The 21565-nt window shown below is 39.6% G+C and overlaps 1 protein-coding gene across 7 annotated transcripts in view; it reads left to right on the plus strand.

Moving 5' to 3' along the window:
* Nucleotides 1–891: 891 nt before the first annotated feature.
* ABLIM1 (actin binding LIM protein 1) overlaps nucleotides 892–21565 on the plus strand; it is a 138585-nt gene continuing 117911 nt past the window's right edge. Inside the window, exon 1 of one of the 7 annotated variants that reach the window (XM_032695466.1) lies at nucleotides 892–1274. In XM_032695466.1, the coding sequence (XP_032551357.1) occupies nucleotides 1037–1274 (238 nt within the window). In that variant the 5' untranslated portion in view covers nucleotides 892–1036. The remainder of the gene's footprint in view (nucleotides 1275–21565) is intronic. The other 6 variants (XM_032695462.1, XM_032695464.1, XM_032695463.1 and 3 more) reach the window with 6 other exon arrangements.

The following is a 21565-nucleotide window of genomic DNA, read 5'->3' on the forward strand; positions in this document are numbered from 1 at the left end:
TAGTTAACTTCTGTGTGTTAAGGAGAAAGCCTGGGCCAGACACTGCTTGTGCATTTGTCTCTGGGAATTTCACTCAGTAAAAAATCTGAAGTTGTCTCTGAGCAGGTCCAGGTCTGGGATCTACCTGTAATTTTCTCTTACAGATGATGAATGTTGTTGGTTGGTGGGGTTTTTTTTAATATCTTTTGCTTTGGAATTTCCTGTGACTTTCCAGTGCCCTGTTGATGATTAACTCTGCCTTTCCCCAGGGAGAAATATTCATTAGATGATTAGATTAGCAAGTCACTGGAATTGGATTAATGTAAATACTTCTTGTAAGTGAAGCAGGAAGGGTTGGCACAGTATCTGCAAAGCTTCTACTGTCAGCTCTGCAGGAAGGTGGAGAGGAAGAGCAGAAGTGAACCAATCCTTAGTAGTTAGGGGAAAGCTTAAGTGCTTTCGTTTGCAATAGGCGGTGAAAGCTGCAGAAAGGATTTCTCCAAAGAAATCTGCTTATGAAGCAGTGCTAGCCAGTGCTGGTACATTCCTGAAAAAGGAGGACTGACATGCTCTACCTTTACTACAGCCTTTTCTCTGTAGCACACAGACAGACCTGGCACGGAACAGGGCCATGGCAGATTAAACGCACAGATGTGCCTTTGTAGCTTATGATGATGATGATGATGATTCTTCCATAATAAGATTTTTGACACAGCAAGGTTTTTTGATTTTAAACTAATCCTCTTATATAACTCAGTTACGTTCTTTCTCTTGTCCTGAATATTAATCTGATTTTCAGATACTCTTTATGGTTTTGTTTCTGATTTTTTTGCATTCGCGGGGATGAGATTCAACTGATTACAATAGTTGTAGATGGCAATCACCTGATCAAGCATACTGTTGTGATCTCTTGAAGATAATCACTAAAAATATATCTTCCTTAATCTCCTTTGCTGGATAAGAGAAAAAGAAAAGGATTGGAAAGGGCAGTGTGCCGTGGGTAGTGGACCGACTGCATGCACTACAGGTTGCTTTCCCTACCTTCTTCCGAATAGAAATGCCTTCTTTCCCCATCTTAAACAGCTTTGGGAAGCTGTGTGGATCAGGTGAAGAACTGGTGCTGGAAAAAGTGAAATTTCGAAATTCAGTCAGAAGGATGTCAGTAATTGAGGATGGGAACATTGCAGAGGTCTTATATCTCATTCCTAAGCAGAGCTTGCTGAAGCAACTGCCCTACTTGAATCCAGATGACTATTACTTGTGTGAGCAGTTATTTGACACTCCTGAGGATCTGGGTAAGTGAAGACTGGCATTGGATCTTGATTTTTGGTTAGTGAATAGACTAAATTGCTTTACAGTTACCATATTTTTAGCATAGCAGCAAGATAGTTTATGACAGTAAGTGTGTTCAGGTGTGGAGAAATATTTATCACTGACAGAGAGGAAGGAAAGAAGAATAAAAAGCCAAATTAGAATCTGGATAGTCAAAAGTAGTTGATGGACATAGATGCGGCTCTTTCTATGTGACCATCCTGGGACAAATGGGACCTTAAACTTCAGAAGTATTTAAGCTAGAAAAGTACCTTTTGAAAGCACAGCATGCTGCAGTAGTGTGTTCTGAGCTTTCCTAGGTGGTCTGTAAAACTATATTCTCTTTTGTTTGTTTTAAAGTTATTGCCAAGGAGTATCATTTGAAGCTGCCTCATTCTTGAATTGGAAGAAGTGATTAAAAGTCTTTCTGTGTTCACCTTCTTGTCACTTGTGAATTTAATAGACTTCTGTTGTACGTTTTTTCCAGGTACCTCCTTTTTCAGCATAAGAAATCGTAATTTATTTAGATGCAAGTTGTGCAGGAGTCAGTCCACGCCTTTGATTATCCTTTTATATGTATTTTGCTAATTCTATTATAACCCTTGGAAAATTGGGGAATAGAACTGCGTTCAACATGTATCATAGTGTGGGTATATGTACAGAGTCCTAACAATGCTCCTTGTTCCTCATGGTAGTTGCTGAAATTTGGTTTTAATTAACATTGAACACTGGTTTATTACTTAATAGAGCTATCAGTGGTGGGAGAACTTATATCTGGAATTCATCAGCTTAACCAATTTGTTACAGTCCATTGCAAATTTTAAAAAAAAAGTTTTCTGGAAACTCTAGTCTGTGAAATTGGCTATAAATGTTAATCTGAAGCTTTCAGATAAATTTCAAAGATTTTTTTTCTTCTAGGACTTGCTTTATGGACCTCAGTTTTCATAATCCAAACTGCTTATGTGCTGGAATTTTGCCTATACTTAGAAGATCAAGAAAGCTGCCACATACTTGTCACTCTGTGCAGCTCCTCAAAATGTTAATACTGGTTGTATTTGGTAGGCAAGTATTCTTCAAAGATTTACTTTGGTATATGTCACTTTCTTATGTGCAAAAGCTTCTGCTAGTCAGCTCTGTATCCAGTGAACTTCATGGTATAAGAATAGAACTGTCCAAAACCCATATGCTGTTTCAGATAGTTACTGCTTCTGAGTAATCATTTTCTTTTTAAAACAAAAATTTTAATTAAAGTGTTGCTAAAACATGAGGCAAATATAACTGTGAACTAGAAAAAGCAACTATCATTCTCCGTTGCCAGCCCCCACAGTGTTTCACATTGGTATTCTGGAGAAAACTTCTGCAGCGACATTAGGCATTTTTATAAACCACAATTTAGAGGTGAAAATTATTTGAATGAACAGTGACCAGCTGTCTGATTAATCCATGCAGGGCTCCAGAGAAATTCTTTGCTATCGTAGCAGAGTGGGAGCGACCTTTTTGCACATGTGCAAATTTCTTCTAATTTATATGGGGTTAAACAATCTAGAAATCTGCAATTCTGCAGTTCTTCGCTCATTCGTAAGCAATTACAAAGATAGGGGGACAGGTTCTGTTTAGCATTATGCTGCAATAGATAATGCAGATAACCACTGGGTTTTTTTTCCTTTCATCCTACAGCATGGGTGCTACTATTCAATAGGATAGATATGGTGGTCCTGCTTTCCAGTGCTGTATATAATGCTAACTGAAAGGTTGCAAGATGTCTGGTGTCCCATCTTTCTCCAATCTGTGAAGCAATTGGAATCAGAATCTCATCTGCTTAGAACAAAACCAGTGGAATGCTTTTTGAAAACCACCTGCTTGTAAATGCTGTATGTGACTTTAAGATGCAAAACACGTAAGACTGTCTCTTAGGCCAGCTTGTGCTGCTTGGGGATTATAGTCCCTCAAGTACTACAAGATTTAGCAGCTTATAAACCCTGCTGGAAGACAGTTTGCTGTCTCTATTTGGCTTTGCAAACAGAGATTAGAAATTACACTGTTCAAGGCATTTGGAGACTCACTAATTATTTTCCTTCCTGATTGTATGTGGATCATAACCGTCAGGAAAGCCCCATATTTTAGGTTTTTGGAAGGTCAGGAATTATCAACAGGTGCAGAGCTATTTAGTGGTCAGGAGGTGAGCCTTTGGAATCTCATCCATTTAACCCTTGACTTGCTTTTACTTAGGACTTGTATCCTGAAATTTATCCCCTTTATAATGGGAATGTTGGAGGTTAAACCTATCTCATAAAGTTAAATGGTAGCATCATACTGACAGTTAAAAAATACTCTAAAAATGAAAGAAAACTTAAAATAAAAGGAGTTCAAAAGCAGCTTTTAATCACTGAAAGGACCCTCATTTTGTATTTCTCTTGATTTCATTTGGCCAAAGAATGATGAGCCACCTTCCCTCCTGTGTGTAGGGGAGAAGGTAAGGATGCTTCCCATTAGAGAGGTTGCCAATCACGTAGCTTGCTGTCTTAGCCTGGTTCAGGACATGGCTTTGATTTTCTGAAGGCAAGACCCTGTGGAAAAATGTCAGGACTAGTAAGAGTCGAAAATTGGTTGCAAAAAGAGCAGTGCAATTTTAAAGAGAAAATTGGCTTGAAACTGTGTGATGTTGCTTCTTGTACCAGATACCGTCATCTGTCGCTTGTACCAATGACACCTTATGAAACCCTCCAAACTGATCACTCTTTGGCTGCCACAGTCATACACACCTGAGGGAAAGGAGATATAAACCATATTACCTAACTGACCTCTTGTAGGAATTTAGTACCTCTTTATGTAATGGTCTTTATTTAAAGCATCACTTGTGAGAATGGCTGCTTCTGTTGGATCATGTAAAGGAAGACGGAAGGAACTAAGAGGATGAGAAAGGTATGCGAGGAATCTGGAGAGCAGGAAAACAGCCCAGTGGGGAGATAGGAAGCAAGCTGGACTGGTGGAAGAAAATCTGTGAAGCACCAAGGTCCTATTTACCCTTCACTGGGTAAAACAACTACCTGGGTAGCCGGGACCAAAGAGTGGTGCTGAATGAATTTAAGTCCAGTTGGAGGCCAGTCACTAGTGGTGTTCCCCAGGGCTCAATACAGGGACCAGTCCTGTTTAATGTAATTATTGATGGTCTGGAGGAGGGGATTGAGTGCACTCTCAGTCAGTTTACTGACAAAACCAAGTAGTTCAGGAATGTAGATCTACTTGAGGGCAGGAGGGCTCTACAGAGGCATCTGGACTGGCTGGATCAATTGTATGGGGATCAGTAAGATGAAGTACTGAGTCCTGCACTTGGGTCACAACAACCCCATACCCTGTTCAGAGAAACGCAACCGAGCTGGGGAAGGGTCTGGAGCACAAGTCTGATATGGAATGGCTGAGAGAGCCTTGGAGGTGCTTAGCTTGGAGAAAAGGAGGCTCAGGTAGAACTTCATCAACTACCTGAACAGAAGTTGTAGTGAGGTGGAGGTTGGTGTCCTCTCCTGAGTAACAAGCCATGGGAAAAGACGAAATGTCCTTAAATTGCACTAAGGGAGGTTTAAATTGTATATTAGGAAAATTTTTTCACCTGAAGGGCTATCAAACATTGGAATAGGCTGCCCAGGAGAGGGGTGAAATCACCATTCCTGGAGGTATTTGAAAGATGTGTAGATATAGCACTTAAGGACATGGTTTAGTGGTGGACTTGGCAGCATTAGGTTAAGAGTTGGACTCAAAGATCATTCCAACCTAAAGCAGTCTATGATTGTATTGCTCTTTCCTTGGAGGGGATGTAGAGAGGGAGATGCTGGTCTCTTCTGATATCCAGTGACAGAATGCATGGAAATGGTTCAAAGCTGCACCAGATAAAGTTTAGACTTGACATTAGGAAGAATTTCTTCACTGAGAGAGTGGTCAAACACTAAAATGGGCTTCCTAAAGAGGTGGTCAATGCCTGAAGCCTTTCAGTGTTTGAAACATGTGAACAATACCCTTAACAGGCTTTAACTTGGTCAGCCCTGAATTAGTCAGGCAGTTGGAGCAGATAATCATTGTAGATAATCCAGTTGAGATAGTCTATTCTTTTTTATTCTATGAGAAACAGTAGTCTGATTTTTTGATAGTAGTCTGATTTATGAGAAAGAAGGTCTGATTTTTCTGTGTGTATGTTTGCAGAGAGGAGGGGTCTGAGAAATCAACAGGATGATATGAGGGAAGGCACAGAGGCAGAGTGTTCTTGAGAGGAATGGGCTTTACAACTTTGAAATAAAATGTCCAGTTATAAAATACTAGAGGAGGATAAAACATTGGAATCTTCACATGCTGTTTTACATTTAAGCTCCCACATATCATCTTTCTTGCATTAGTAAGGTTTTCTTGCTGGGCTGTGGCAAGAAAGCTGGAGCCCCCAGTCAGGGAAATGAACTCTTTGTACCCCATTACCATTTTCCATTCTTAGTACCAAGGAGTGCCCAAGATCACCCTAAAGGATGCAGTTTCTTTAACACCAATCCCTATTGTTACTTGAACAGAAAGAAGGAAATCACAAATGAAAAAAACTCAATTCCTATTTTAATCTTTGGTCTTACCTGCTAATGGTGTTCATAGTAGATCCCCACAGAATGGATACTTGGTGTGACCTACAGACTTAGGATTTTAGGGGTGCTGTGTGAACTTGTCAGGTGTCCAAAGCTAAGCAATCTCAGATGTGGCAAGTGGTGATGTGTGAGAGGAAAATCCAGGTTCTGTTGGCATTGTAGTAGGTGGTACTTTTTAGATTCAGAGAGATGCTGAACAGACTGCTCCTGTACTGCAGATAAGGTGGTTCTTCTTTTTGATAGCTTTTCAAATTGATTCCTTCAAGTGAGCAATCTCTCCTGGCCTCAGTCCCTATAATATATTTTTTTTAATAATGCTGACTTATATGATTGAACAGGGAGCATGCTTTTAAAATTCGTGGTAATACAGATTTAGGAACATTATTTCATTCTTCTGCAGGACAATGTCTTAATTCAAAATAGTCCTGATAAGTCACGTGAATGGTTTTAAATTACCCAGTTGAATTTCAGAGACTAAAAGTGTTAAGCATGGACTAGCACAGGTAAGCAATGGAAACTAACACAAACTGATCCAGAAAAGTACATGGAGGATAATGATGCTTACCACAATGTAAATATAGATTGACTCTATAATACTGCTGCCATTCTTTTTCTGCGATCTTATATTTATATTTATATTCTGGGCTGTGCTATATACAGCAGCCAGATAATTTTTCTCTGTTCCTGACACTGAAGAGAACTCTGCTGGAAGCTGTCTCTAGGTTTGAACATTGCATTTTGAGAAAGGTACTGATAAATTGGAGGGAAATTAGTAGAACACAGAGGGAATGGTATTAGCAAAAAAGACTTATGAGAAAAGATTAATGGAATTAGGTTTGCTCAATCTAGAAGAGTAGTGATAAGTGAGGGATTTAGTCAATCTTCAGATGAGTAAGGGATTCTCAAATGGAGATACGTTCTGCATTGTCCTGAAAAGCACAGAGAAGTATCCTTGTGAAAATTACTCAGTTACCGTTTCATGTTGAGGAAGAAGTATAACTGAAACTCCATCTCTGTTAGGTCCTAATAATCTTTGGTTCTCTAAATATGCACAGTTAGCTTGGGTTTTTTTGTTTTTAATGAAATGTAAAAAGAAAAAATAATCAGTTAAGCTCAGTTCTTCATCCTCTGCCCATTTGCAATATCTCTACTGCAATTTAATCACTGCCACATTTTTACTTAAAATATTAGAACAATTAATAGCTTCTTAACCCTTGGCTTCCTGTTTCAGATTTCTGGCAGTCCAGTGCTTGGATCAGTCTAAGCTAATTGGCTTAGTAGTAAATCAGTGGTTTAGTATTAATCTGCATTAAGGGAGCATCGTTCAGAGCAACTGAATTCACCTCTGTAGGGCTCCACTGTTCCCTCTCCTAAATTTTTTATTATCTGTAATCCCCTAAACAAGAGCAAAATTGCAGTTCTTACTGTTACTAGGTGCTAGCAAGAAAGATGAGCTAAATCAGCTGTAAGTTGAAAGAAATAATGAAAATGTTGTGGTTCCCTCTGTGCTATGTACATAGGCAATAGCAACAGTGTGAAGATTGTTAAGAGGAACTGAGGCAAGGATCTCCCTTGCTCTATAACTCTGTAATACCAACGAGTGCAGGCAGCTCTGGCTGGAAAGCGCACATTGTGGCTGCACACTCCCAGTGGTGTTTACAGGGAGTCCTGCTTTTGTTCTGTATCTGATGGAAACTTCCTCCCCGTGTCCGTCATTTGCAATTGCATAACCTTGGTATTTTAATCAAACAACCCGGAGAGAAATGCCGCCCCCTTCCTGGGCAGGGTTGCAGCAGGACAGCAGCTGTGGCTCCCCTCCAGTACTGGAAGGGGCAGGGGAGCAGGGTGTCCCTCTTCCCGTGGTCTGGGGGCGTCCAGAGCCAACACAGCCTTTGCAGACAGGACGGATACAGGTAAATCTGAAGTGGAAGCTGGTCTCGAGCTGAAGAAGTTCTGGTCTTTCTGACAGCGCATAAAATACTGGTGGTACTGGGATGGGAAAAAGAGAAGTAGAAATTGCTATTTTGTCTGCTCTAAAAGCTGTTCCTTGGGCCGTCTCTGCTTATCCAAAAGGTGAAATATTGGGAAAACTTTAGAGCAGAGAGAAGGACATAGGAAATGGCTGTCATCACTCACTGCAGCTTTGATTTTGGGGCACGGAGGGAGTAGAACAGGAGTGAGAGGCTTGGTGTCTGGCTTCCCTTGCTTCATCCACTCCCATATGTCCCCCATGTACTGGTTGAGGAGGAGATGAATACTTATTGCTCTTGGCTCCTTCTCCTTCTTTATGCCTGAGAGGTGGGGATATCACTAAGTAGACTTTTGTATGCAGGGACCTTAAAAGGGGCTCTTAGTTTGAGAGAATGATGGATGCTTGGTAGATCTCTGTGGGCAAATAGTTTTTGGGACTAGAAGGGAAGAAAGGGAAGCAGGAATGTTCTTCACCCAGGTCATGCAGACAAGGTGCAGCTGAGAGGGAAAGAAGGTGATGTTAGAATGGGTGATTGTGATTACAAGTTTTGCATTATCCTGCTTTTGATTTTTCAGTTATTTTCCTTTAGACAGTGGGTCTTTATGGTAGGATACAGAAACATGTGGTACCAGGAGTTGTTCATCATTGATTTGCTACCATATGAATTAGGCAGTGCAGCTGTCTGTGCAGTTTTCAATGTGAAACATAGAACCATTAAACTTTAAAATGCAGAAAGCACAAACCAAATTAGCTTATTAGTATAGATCAGTACTCGGAAGATTCCATATTGTTTATTTCTTAAGTTGTCAAACTCTCTTTTAAAATATGTGACTCTTTCCTTTGGAGCAGCAATAATAAGCCCCTAGATTGGTGTAAACTGACTGTGAGCAGCAGCAAAATAGCTTTTGTAGTTATTGTTAAAAAATTCCAGTTGGTGCAGAAGTTGGAATTACTTGGTTTTGAATATCAATTTGTTTTATGTCCACTTAATATTGTTATGGTGATCCTACTATTGAAACGGCAGCAAATAATTTAAAAGAAAGCTTCAAATATCTTAAGTTTTTTCACATTCAAAAAAGTGACCTCCCTAGCTTGCAGATAAAATCAGAGCAACTCCAGAAGCTGGAGTAAGGTGCTAAAAAATTTATGTGTTGTAAAAGCTTGTTTGGATATATTAATGTTACACTGTGCAGCCAAGTTGTATCTATTTGGAAAGCATCTTTTTATCTTTTCTTTGAGCTTCTCTGTGGTTCATTTGGTAGGACACTGGACTGTGAAATACATGTTGGGAGTGAGCTACATTTGCAGGACAGATTTAGGTGCCTTTTTTGAGAGTCCTATTTATAGTTCCATATGGAATCAGAAGAGAAGGAATTTTTCATTTGGCATAGTGAATACTGATTGGTCCAGTTTAAATGTAAGGGTGTTATGTATCCAGTATCCACATAGTGGGTTGCCTCACCTTCAGGGATGATGGACTTGCTTTGCTGTTCTCTATATTTTTGAGACATACGCTAAAGGTTAATGTTTAGTGAGAGACTCTGTCACGTCTCTTGGCACTGCAAAACAAAGAACTTGTTTCTTTACTCTGCAAATTAACTGATTGGCAGGAAGCTGCTTCGATCTGGTGTTTCATGGACCTCTCAGGGAGAAGTTCTTTAGAGTAGTGAGTCTTTACTGCATTCCTGCTGATTTCACTGAGCAAAAACCTCCCAAGACAGGCTGTGGGGGTTATTCTACACAGTTAATCCAATTCTGAAGTGGATTTTCAGTATCAAATCTCCTTAACCTTAGGCATGCACAGTAAAGCATGACACTTGCATATATGCTTTCCTGTTGGGGATTCCTGCCTTCCTGTGAGTTGTGGTTTTCAGCAGTAATTGTGATTACTGTCAGTGATGGTTATCATGTTTTTATCAGCAACAGTATTGGTTGGGATCATGATTTGGCTAGATAAATTCCATTTATAGCAGGTGAATAGTGATGATTTCATATGGTAGTTTTTAAAAACAGTATGACGTTTAAACCATTGTCACTAGATCATATTACTGTCCTACAACTCAGTCCAGTGCCAAGTGTGTGTGCACAGTGTAAAAGTTGACACAGGTGTGAAGAAAGCATGATCTTCTTTCTATGGGTTAGCAATAACATAAGCCATTTGGAAGCCAGTTGTTCTATCAATAATATAAATGTTTGTTCAGCGGTTAATGTTTGTACATACCTGCAGTCAGAAGATTACCCATATGTTTGGGGCTACTGCAAAGCAGTATAATGTATATATTATATAATGCAAAGCAGTATAATCTTTTCTCATCTGTTTTTAAAGATGATCTGATGGTTTCAGGTGCTTTTTTATATAAGCATGTGTATTATAGACTTCTTGATATTTAGAGCAAAGTCAAGTGTATTGGTTTCCTTATTTTGTTTTGCAACAAATTAGACATCAGTCTTACTGTTTTATCTGGATTTTGCAGACTATTACTGTTACACAGAATAGCAGCCTACTAAGAAAATCCTGCTGTCAAGAACCTCAGACTATCAGATTTTGCTTTAAGAAATCCAGACCCCTTAGTAAATCCAAACCTGACAAATGTTTTATTCTTGAGGAGTATTTAAAGAATATGAAATAGTCCTATTAAAAAAGCACTAAACCCCCAAATCCTGACAGATCAGAATGAATACACTATTTATTTTGCTGAATCAAGTGATTGATGTACCTTCTGAAATTTAATTTTGTTTACTCTAAAAGAATGACAACACATGATTGTAAACAGGAATATTACAGCCTGATTGTATTCCAAATGGCATGACACAGGCTACAAAGAAAAGCCCAGCATAGAAGAAAGAGCCTGGGTAGGACCCAGGCCATCAAGCATTATTTGCTTAAAGATCAGTCTTATTGGTAAGGATAACCACTTACTGATTACAGTTATCCTAAGAAGTAGGATTGCAGGACCATAGTATGTCCTGAGAAAGAACCATATTCCACTCTGGTGGGTCTGTGTATGCTCCTCTAGACTGTTTAAAACAGTGATAGGGCAACATAGAGGATCTGCAGTGGGGAGTTCAGTCTTTGGGGCCTCCTTAACATTCTGCTGGTTCCACACAGGGCAGCGTGAGGAGGTGGGGTTGAGCAGGGCTTGGCAACCTAAGACTGTTGCACAAGCTTCAGGATGAAGCTGTTACAGAACAAAAACTGTGGAGGGTGTGGAAAGGCTGTAGGATGAGTATCACAGAAGAACTTCAACTGCAGGCTTGGGAGGACTTGGGTTGCTCAGGGGGTAGGTAAGAACCTGGAGACACAACAGGTCAACATGTACCTTACTAAGCACCTTGTCTTTCTTCAGGAGCAAACACATCTATTCACATTTATTATGGAGAACAGTTTGGTCAGGTACAGGCTGAGTTCTGCTCATTGGATTCTGGTGAATCTGAAAAACTCTCCCGGCACCATCAGCTTTCCCGAGTCAATTGTCTGTCGTCTTCTTTGCTGCAGTCCTTAAGGAGCACTGCTGCTCCAGCTGCTTCCAAAAGATGGAAAAGCTGTCAGCTGTCCACGTGGTTGAGGGAGAGACACCAGAGGATTGCTGGAGGAGGGTATGCTCAGGAGAAACAGAAGCCAGGAAATACTTAACTATATAGTTTTTGAGAATGTTTTCCCATCAGGGCACTGGGACCCTGCTGGGTCACAGGGCTTTTGCAAGAAATCCCATATTGACATTATTGGTTTTCATCTAAGCAGGCACAGTTAGGTAAGGATAACAATTAGAGCACTCAGGAGAGAGTGACATTTCCTTCCGGGAGAAGGGAGCATTTTGCAAAATGCCATAATCAAGACCTTGCAGAAGTGATGGCTCTCAGTTGACCTAGGTTGTACAGTGGTTAAGCTGTGGAAGCCTGAGGCAGCCTTTCTTGTCGAAACTGTTTGTTCCAGGCTTTTTGCTGGAAGCAAGGACATTAAACAGAGGGTATTTTCCTGGATATTATTTAGTAGAACAACTTCTCCTCTTTCCCTTTCTGTTTTCTGCCTTCATTGGTTGATGAACCGGAGATACCAATCCGTTTTGAAGAAATTGTATAAAAACTGTGTGCTGATACTTCTGAGCCATGATCTCATCTGTGAAGAATGAGTGCAAGATAAAAATATGAAAGCCAGCTTTTAAAATGAGAATAACAAACCTTAAATCATAGCTAAAGTGCTTAGTATCTTACACATACTTTTGCAACATTATCAAAGTACAAGAAAAAGCAAAACAAACTGCTTTAACTCTTTCCCTTTGTGGAGTGATCTCAGCTCTCATGCCTCTTGCTGAATGCACAGAATATTTTTCACCAGAAAATAACAGCATCATAAGCATGTTGTTTAGCTATAGTGTACTCTTTGTGACTCTTCCACCCATGCCGTGTTCAAGGGAGACTGTATATAGTTTGTACAGTGCAAAAGGTGTTTAAAGAAAAGTGGTTGTTTAGCTTTCCTTTAAAATATACACTTCTAAATAACAATAAGTACCAGGAGATTGTTTCTAGAATTGCTGTCTCTTCCTCTTTCATCTCTAGTTTAGGATATCTGAGTAGATTCTGAGTTGTACAGCAGGGTAAATTTTAGTCTTCGGGCTTAAAACAATGAGATTAAAACCAAAAACCATCCTGGGGTAAAGAGATTTTGTTTACAATACTAATGTCTGCTCTTTGTATCTCTTTACTCAGGAGCAGATTATATTTGACTCCTAAATCTCCAGCATAATTTACTGCAGTCGTATTTTTAAATTTATTTTTACGTGCATGCTGCTCCATCTAACATTGCAGCTTTCCTGGCTGAACGATGTGAGGAAAGGCTATGGGTGAGATGAGATACAGCAGTGCTAATCTCTAGCACATGTGAAAAATGGAGGAATGGACTCAGAGAACACAAAGTCCAGATACCAACAGGCAGCTTCTATGTCAGCAGCTGCTGGAACAAAAAAATAAATTATAATCATTGCAGGCCTTTTGAGGGTGTCTGACGACACTGGAAGGGGTTAATTGTGTCCATGAGTGTGTGTCCACAGGCTGTGCTCTGCACATCAAATCAAATATTTATGAATGAAGGTCAGATGTGCCCCTTTCAGGGGGCTGTCCCCTAACTGTTTACAAAATACTGCTTGAGAAAGAACAGGGCCAGGTTGAGTTACAGCCTGACATCTCTGATGTGTCAGAAATGTGACATAATGGATTATGCCTCAGCATTGGTGGGGTTCAGCCCAGCTCCCCACTTGAGCCTCAAATGCTATTAATAGTAACACACTGAGTCATAGAAGCAAGAATGTCAGACTGCCTGGGCTGTGCTGCTCTTACACGTTAGACTGCTAACAATAGAAGGCCAGCCTAGATTTGTTAGAATAGAATAACTGTTTTTTTCCAAGCATGTGCCTGTATCTCTGGCTATCTTTTTCTCTCTCTTAGTGATTTATTTATTAAAGAATGTCACTGAATAAGAGAGATCTTACGGGTGAGGCAGACTGGCTTGTTTGATTTATTTCCGTTGTTCTGGGTGGCATTTATACAAAACATTTAGAATTTATTTACTGCAAATATTTTTAACGCTGTGTGCGTGGTCTGATTTTTTTCCAGCAGGTATCAGCCATCTGCTGCTCTGTCTGGCTGATGCCTACAGCTTGTTTCTTTACATTAATATCTCTCTCCCTACATATAGTAGCATTGAGAAGGAATTCCCTTGTGGAGGTGTGAGCAGTATAATTGTAGGGTGCAGTATGAATGTAATTTCACTTCCATCATGTAATCTAAAGCACATTTTGCACTGAGTTGTGGTCAAGTTGAAGCTATCGTTTAGTGAATCTGTCCATAATTTAGTGCCGCATATCTTTACATTTGACCCAGTTCTCTGCTGCTGAGGTCACCTCTCTGTCTTTTGCAAGTCAATTCACCTCCCCTTGTCATTTTCTCCACTTTAAACCACAAATACTAAAGCTTATTGTCTAGGCAAAGGTGTGATGGTGTAGGTTTGCATTGGTGAAGTCACTGGTAGCTAGCTAAAATGAGGAATGAAGTAATTTATAAATAAGGAAAAAGTGGCATATAGTGGCAGTGATAGAAGTTCCCCAAAGTCTTGATGCTAACAGTATATATGTATTAAATACAAGTGGTTTTTAATGGGCATTCAGGGTTTTGATTAGTCATATTTCCAATATTTTCTTCATAACTGTGAATAAAAATATGCTTATAAAAGAAAAGCTTTGTTTCTCATTGGACTCTGACCCATATCTTTTAATGGAAAAGAGAACCTTGCTATATGATGATGAGACTTGACAATATTGCAAAGGGTTGGTCTGTTTGTTTTTCCACATCAGCTTATTGACCAGTCATTTCTCAGTAGAGTTTAGTGCCTGGAAAACCATAAATCGGAAGGACAGTTTGATGCCCAGATTCGACACTGATACTTTGTCTTGTTGGGGATGTGTTGGGGGAGTGAAATTCCTGTGTCAGTGCTGCTGTTTCAATATGCTCCTCTCTTCTCAGTTCCATGAATACCTACAGCTATCATCTCCAAAGAATAACTTGGGTGTTATAGTTTACAATTTCAGAATACAACACTTTGATCCACAGCAAAAAACTTGTCTGTGACACTCCTTGGCTGTGCTTCAGAACCCACTGTGTGGTGGCGGTTCTCATTTTTATTATTTTTATTGTTATTTCAAGTAGAGAATAGAGATGGTCTTCTCATCTTGCCCAGAGTACAAGTTACTCTCTTCTGTACTATGGTCAAAAGGCATTAAGACTATTTTTTAGCATGTTTTGTGGTCTAGTAATTGCTTTAAAGGTAAATCCAGGAATGGATAAACTGCTCACCATAGAAATGCCACTGTGCTGCAGCCTCCCTCAGCATTAGCCTGTGTTCATCTTGTATTTCCCCTGTTGATCTTGGCTCAGTTCGAGTAAATAAAAGCATAGGAAACTCATAAATACCACTTTAGCTTTCTGTGTGCATTGGAACAGCTCTCTTGTTCTCCCTCACAACTCCTCACTTGCAGCCTTTTGCCAGTCATTCGGGAGCATATTACATTGCCAGCCCCGTTCTGCGAGGGCAGAGGAATGCAAGGTGGTGTCAGTGGCTGGAAATTAGGGACGGTGGAATTCAGCATTTGTTCCACAGCGGCAACTGTAGCTGGTCGCTTCAACACAAGGGGCAGAATCTAGGAGCAGTGTGAGCTGCCATTAGCCATAGGAAGGGATCACAGTGGAAGATAAGAGGCACAAGAAGGAAAGAGACAAGTGATGAGCAATCGGATTTGATCAAACCTTCTGGGAAATCTGACCGGGGGAGATAATTATCTGGAATAAGCTGCCTGTTTTCTTTTTTTTTCTTTTTTTTCTTTTTTTTTTTATTTAAATCCACCTCAGCCAAACACTGCTGGAAAAGAGATTGTGTTTAAATTACTTCAGCTAATTCTTGCTGCTTCCACTACGAAGAAAAATTGTTTGCCATGGTGAAAGAAAAAGGTAATTATGTTTATTGATAGGCTGGAGCTGAAGCAACCTAATATGCCAGCCATAGTCACCTGAGGTTTAAACCTTCACATTTAAAATGAGCATGCTGTGATTGGCAGTTACTGTTTTCCTTTCTATAAAAATGGTGTGCCAAACCCTGCAGTGGATTGCATTGATTATTGATGTACCTGCTTTAATAAGGCTAGAATCTGAAACACACCTTATTTAACATGTCTGCACAGCTGGTTTCCTTCTGTATGTATGTTTGTTTGGTTTTTTATGTGGTTTAACCCAAGTTTGCTGTTTTTTACCTGTATTTGCTACAGTTCAAATAGTTTTGACCACTGAAGCATCTAGTTTGAAATTTTAAAGATAAGCATTGATATATTCAGTTCTGGGCTTGAGAGGGTATATTTTAAATTTTAATGAATAAATGGATTATATGAGATTTTGCATAATGTTTGAATTTTGCAACAGTAAATTAGATATCAGTTTCAGTTACCTATAGGCAACATTTTAAACTTCCTACATAAGAATTTGCTACTTAAAGAATTTAGGAATGGGATCTTTCCTTGCTGTAATAGTGGTCTATATCATATTATAAAGAAGTGAAATACATTCTGAGTTGTATTTGAGTAGTGGGTTGGATGTGGTTTTGGGGCATTACATTATCACAGATAGATTCAGACATAGTCACTGTTTTGTGGAGAGTCTGTGTTCTTTACTTTCGAGGACTCTGTAAAAAGTAATGTGGGCTAAATTCAAACGAGGGAAGAAACCAAAATAAGAAGTAGTAATGCTGAGTAAAAGTGGGCAGTTTTACAAGTCTGAACACCCACACTGAGACTTTTTTAAATGTTGTAAATGAAAAAAAGAGTGAAATTAGCTTCATAGATGATTAGATTGAGGAGACCAGGACAAATGCTTCAGTAGCCTGCCATGCTATGTCATAAACATTTTACAGTCTATTGATAATTTTTGTTGATGAAAAGCAGCATAAATATTATTGACTGCTTAGTAGGTTTAGGATCCATTGCTTCAGATTTACAGGATCATTTCTATAATGTCAGTCATGAACTGTTGACCTGCTACCAATATCAGTAAGCCATACCAGGATGGTTTAAGTAGCAGTTTCACCCCAAATCCTTGAAACTGCAGGTTTCACAGTCATTTGAATGAACTATGTCAATCATCTTTTCAGAAAAATAAGTGTATTATCATTCAGCTTATCATAACTGTTGCTAGTTTTCTAAGATACATTTGAAAATAGGGATGCTGATTTTCTTGAAGTGTACATAAAATACATCTAGCATTCAGGTTTGAGCCTTATATATGTTTTTGTGCCCTCCCCCAGCTGATGCTCAGTTAGTTGGGTTCCCTGTGTTACATGGGGGTTGTACTTAGGAATGCTCTGTAAATACAGTATTAGAATCTTACACCATGAAAGCTGTCATATAGTGGTAACAACATTAAAACAAGCCTGTTATTTTTGTAAAAAATGCAAGGCAAAAAGCCTCCTAGAATAGTGGGAAATAAATGGTTGAAAATCTGCAAAAGACTTGTGTTTAAATTGCTTCATTTCCTTCTCCCCACCAAGTTTAATGCATTATTTACAATGGCTATTAATATTGATGTTGGATATAAATATTTTTTTCCTGTTCACACAGATAATGGACTAAAATAACTAAATGCCCTCTTTAATTTTGATGTACAATTACTGATATTTCATATCTTGTGGCTGCAGAGTGAGAAAGGATAGTATCTGTTAAGTAGTTTGATTTTATACCGTATTACTTCCAAATAATTTCTCCAACAATTTTTTTTAATCCTTTCATTTCTTCCTTGATTTCTTTTCCTGTTTTTTTTTTTTTTTCCTCTTTTGTTTTGTTTGGGTTTGTTTTGTTGTGTTTTTTTTTCTTTTTTTCCCCCCTCTCCTTTAGTCGGCAGGTCAGGAGTTACTGCTACAAATGTCACTCTCTGCAGTGATACTCTTGCAAAATGCAGTCAGTACAGTACAGCTGGTACCCTCCCTTCCAGCCACTGCCTGAACTGCTGTTTGAACAGGCTGAAAATGCATTCAGTCCAGTGCCATTTCATAAACATGTTAACTAGGGCTGGAGGGGCTGGTTTCAACCAGAAAAATCCAACTCCAACTCAGTGAATTGCAAAACGGTTAGTAACAGTTTTTAGCAAATTAGCATGCTTCATTATGCTCATATTGTAGAATGATTTCAGTGTCTGCCTGGTTAGTTCATACACAAAAAAAATCCTGAGGCCAGGGTGTTTTCTGCTGACACCAAATGGCGCTTCCTAAATTATGTCTGACTGATACCACATTTTCATGTATCTGACTGTGTACTTATCTATTTCTAATTATGAGCCGTTATTATCTAGTTACTGAGCTAAATTATTATCACTGTGTTGAATCCAAGGCTGACTTTATATCCTTTAACAGAAAGTTTACATGTGCATATGTGTATCTTGTTATTAATTCTGTTCTGCAATTTAAACCACATATTGAATAATCTCCATTCTTGGTGCTTCCATGTTGAGGACAGTGTGTGAGTTGAAAGCCTGCTAGCCACGTTTCTGGGTGATACAAGTGTTGCAGCTTCATTTTTACCCTCATTAGTTGACATAAACCAAGGATTTAACTCTGATTCTTGATTTCTTGATAAGAAGACTGTCCTAGCATTCAAGTGCTAGTCTGTGAAAGCATATTGGTAATCAGCTTTGTACCTGATGAGGTCTTGGGCTGGATCATCCATGGGCAAACCTATGAAAGTGGATTAGTAGCTGTTCATGCCAGACTTCTGCATGCTTGGAAGGATAAAAGGAGAAAAGAGGAAGGGTTGAAGATTTTTTGGATTAAGGAAGCAGATACAGAGGCTTTATGATTTCTGTTCTTCACATACTGATTCAGTTGAAGGGAAGGTGCTGGCACCTACTGGGTACCAAGTTTCAGTGAGCTAGATCATGTTTCCATGTTCTCACAACTATCTCTGTGGATGTCCACTTGGTGCTGGCTTTCCCAGTAAGTGAGGCAAAAGATGCAGTTCACCAAGATGATAACTGTATTTCCTGTATCATTTGGCCCATGGTCTAGTTCAGTCTTGCAGAGAGATTTAATTCTCTGTTGTTTTTTCTTCATGCTTTTGATAAAGTATGGTACCAATACCCCTTCAGGTTATGACCAAGGGGACTGTTTTTATGCTTGCAGTAGCTCCAGCCTTCTTCTCTTCCATTTGCCCATCCCAAGAGCTGTGAGTCTCCAAAGAAGCTTTTAATATTTTCCTTTTGTGGCAAATGGAGCTGCTTTAGATGGGATTTTCCTTGAAGAGCATGCAAAATGGTACCTGTCTGCTAATTTAAAGGTGTTCTCTACTGGGAACAATGTCTCTCTGGTGTTCTCTGTGTTTGCAGTCTTAACTTTTATTCCCTATGTTAATCAAGAAAATGTTGAATAATGGGATTTCGGTCCTAAAACTGTCTCAGTGCCATGATTGTTAATGAAACATAGTCTTGATCTGAACTCATGACTTTGGAACTTTTAACCCCAGGTGACCTGGGATAAGCTCCAAGTTTGTTGCTTTTGGAGCACATGGCAAAATTACGCAATCACACATTGGCAAAGGAAGGGTTGGGGAGTTTTATTTTCTTTTTGCTTCGGTTTACTTAGTTTCAGATTTAGTTCTGCTTGACAGTTTGCTTTTGGGGCTGGGCATTTGGGGTTTTGTTTTGATTAAGTCAGTGTGCTACCTTGTACAAGCCACAGGGCATTTTATAAATATGCATAGCAGTAGATGTTAAAAAAATTCTCTTGTAGTTAAAAGTACTGAACTGTAGAACAGTTCGGCTTTAGAGGCTCTTAAGGTGACCTTGGGGAGGTAATTTGATCTCTCCTTGTGTTAATCTCTAAAATGAGGATAAGAACATTCCTCTTGTCTGCCTTGATTATTTGAGTTAGAGGTCTTTGGAGCAGAGAGTTTCTTTGCTTTGTTTCACAGCTGTGACAAGGAAATCATAGTCTTGGGATTTAACTACTTCTACTTGTACGAAAAAAAATCCAGTGCTATGTGAGTATCTTATAAACATCTTATTACTTTTTAAAGACAAAGCAACTGTAAGAGAATTATGTTTCAGTTGGTAAAATTATGGTATTGCTTGTCCTGTACTTTGTCTTTCTAAATTTATTTTTAATATTAGGTTTCAAATTGCAGTTCTGGTGTGCAGCATTGATACCGAGAGAAAGAAAATAACCAAGGAGATGCCAGCTCAGGCACTGCATGTTTACTGGAGATTTTACTCTTTTTTTTTTTTTTTTTAATAGCACTTAGTTCATGAGTGTACAAATATTCATATTCTAAGAGTTGGGCAAGCACAATATGCAGTCTTGCCATGCCTGATCGCTTCCCAGTAGTGGAATTCCATACATTCCTTGCATCCTAGCTGCATGTAGGAGCCAGCTTTCTGAAGATATGATGGCAGCTTGTTTATACTGAGAAATGGGACAACTTTTGCTGTTGATCTCACTGGAGGGGAGCGATTAGTGGTTTTAGTCATTAAATTTAAGACCACAGAGTTCATGGGTTCAGGTAGCAGTAGAGGCAGTTAAGCTGTTCCTCCATCTGAAACAATGAGTGTTGTGAGCCAAACCCCCCCATTTTCAGTAGGGGAGATTCAATCAATTTCATTTTTTCACAATTTTTAAAGTTCTAATTACTGATTCTGGTTTTGAAGATAAAAGCAAGCCAACACACGCTCAGAGAAGTACACCTCAGCTTCTCTCTGGACATTTCTCCCTTCCCCTTGCTCGTCTCCAGTCCCTGTCACACATTCTACTCAGTGCCTTTGGCGAGGCAAGGGTGGTGCAGGAGACTGATATCAGTCCACTGTTGCTCCTTTTTCCTTACTCAGTTATTTCTCCATAAGTTCCTCTGCTGGCTGCAGTCCTTTAATAGTTGTACCTCCTCTTGAGTCTCTTCTCTGTTCAAGCTTGGGACAACTAGTTTGCCTCAGCATTTCTCCAGCCCTGCTGACCCTCCTGCCCTGACATAATTTTTGTTTCTCTTTTAGCTGTGCTTTCGTGTCTTCTCTGCCCTGGTGTTGTCTCCTGTGTCTCACAGAGTCACAGAATGGGTCAGGTTGGAAGGAACCACAGTGGGTCATCTGGTCCAACCTCCCTGCTCAAGCAGAGTTGTCTCAGAGCACATAGCACAGGATTGTGTCCAGACAGGTCTTGAATGTCTCCAGTGAGGGAGACTCCACAATGTCTCCAGACAACCTGTTCCAGTGCCCATTCACCTGCACAGTAAAGAAGTTCTTCCTTATATTCAGGTTTATATATGTATACATACACATCTCTGTTTTGCAGCATCCCTGGTGCTCTGGTATCTCTCTCGCATCTCCTGCTGTTTGTCCTTTCCATGTTTGCCATCTATTTGTATGTATAGGCTTTTGCAGAGGTGCTGTTTGCTCCTCTGTTCTATTTTGTAGTGCAGTGGGTCAGTTCTGCCAATTGCTGAGTTGGTTGGACCAGCTGTGACCAGCACAATCCCATACTTGGCTACCTCCTACACAAGTCACCACTGCAGCACCCTCCCTATTGAAGCCCTGCTGGTTATGGTGAATACAATTGGTTAGACTGGAAATTATATGTTTGCTTTCCTTGGATGAGAATTCAGAAGGCACCACTTTTAAAGGTAGAGTCTTGGCAAAGTGAAATTGTTTAAAATACACTAGGCTATAGAAATATTTTTCCAGAGGGGAGGTAGGAATCTTGGTAGGAAAGAACTTGCAGGTTAGGATGATAATTTGACCTGCCACTGCAGGAGTGTCAATTCGTTTTCTGGAAAAATTAATGCATACCAGGGGAAAAGACCAAGTTCTACTAATCAAAATGTACTGTGCCCTTTGGGTGGGAACAGGATTTTTTTTCTTGTTTGTTTCTGGGGGCAATCCATAACTAATTTAAAAAGGATTATTTATAACAAAGTCGATTTTCCACCTAGAGGACAGTCAGTATCCCCAGAAGGATGATTAATCCTTGCCTTCGTTCAGCTTGGATAGTTTTCAGGCTCACTAGGGATCTGGCTGAGGAGAACACTTAGGCATTGTCTTAAGCCTGTTCTATTCAGCAGAGTGCCTTGTTGAGTCTAATTGAATCACTGGGATTTAAAGCTGAGTGTTTCAGTGTCTTCTC

Source organism: Chiroxiphia lanceolata, chromosome 8 (genome assembly GCF_009829145.1).
Source record: "Chiroxiphia lanceolata isolate bChiLan1 chromosome 8, bChiLan1.pri, whole genome shotgun sequence".
Lineage (NCBI taxonomy): Eukaryota > Metazoa > Chordata > Aves > Passeriformes > Pipridae > Chiroxiphia > Chiroxiphia lanceolata.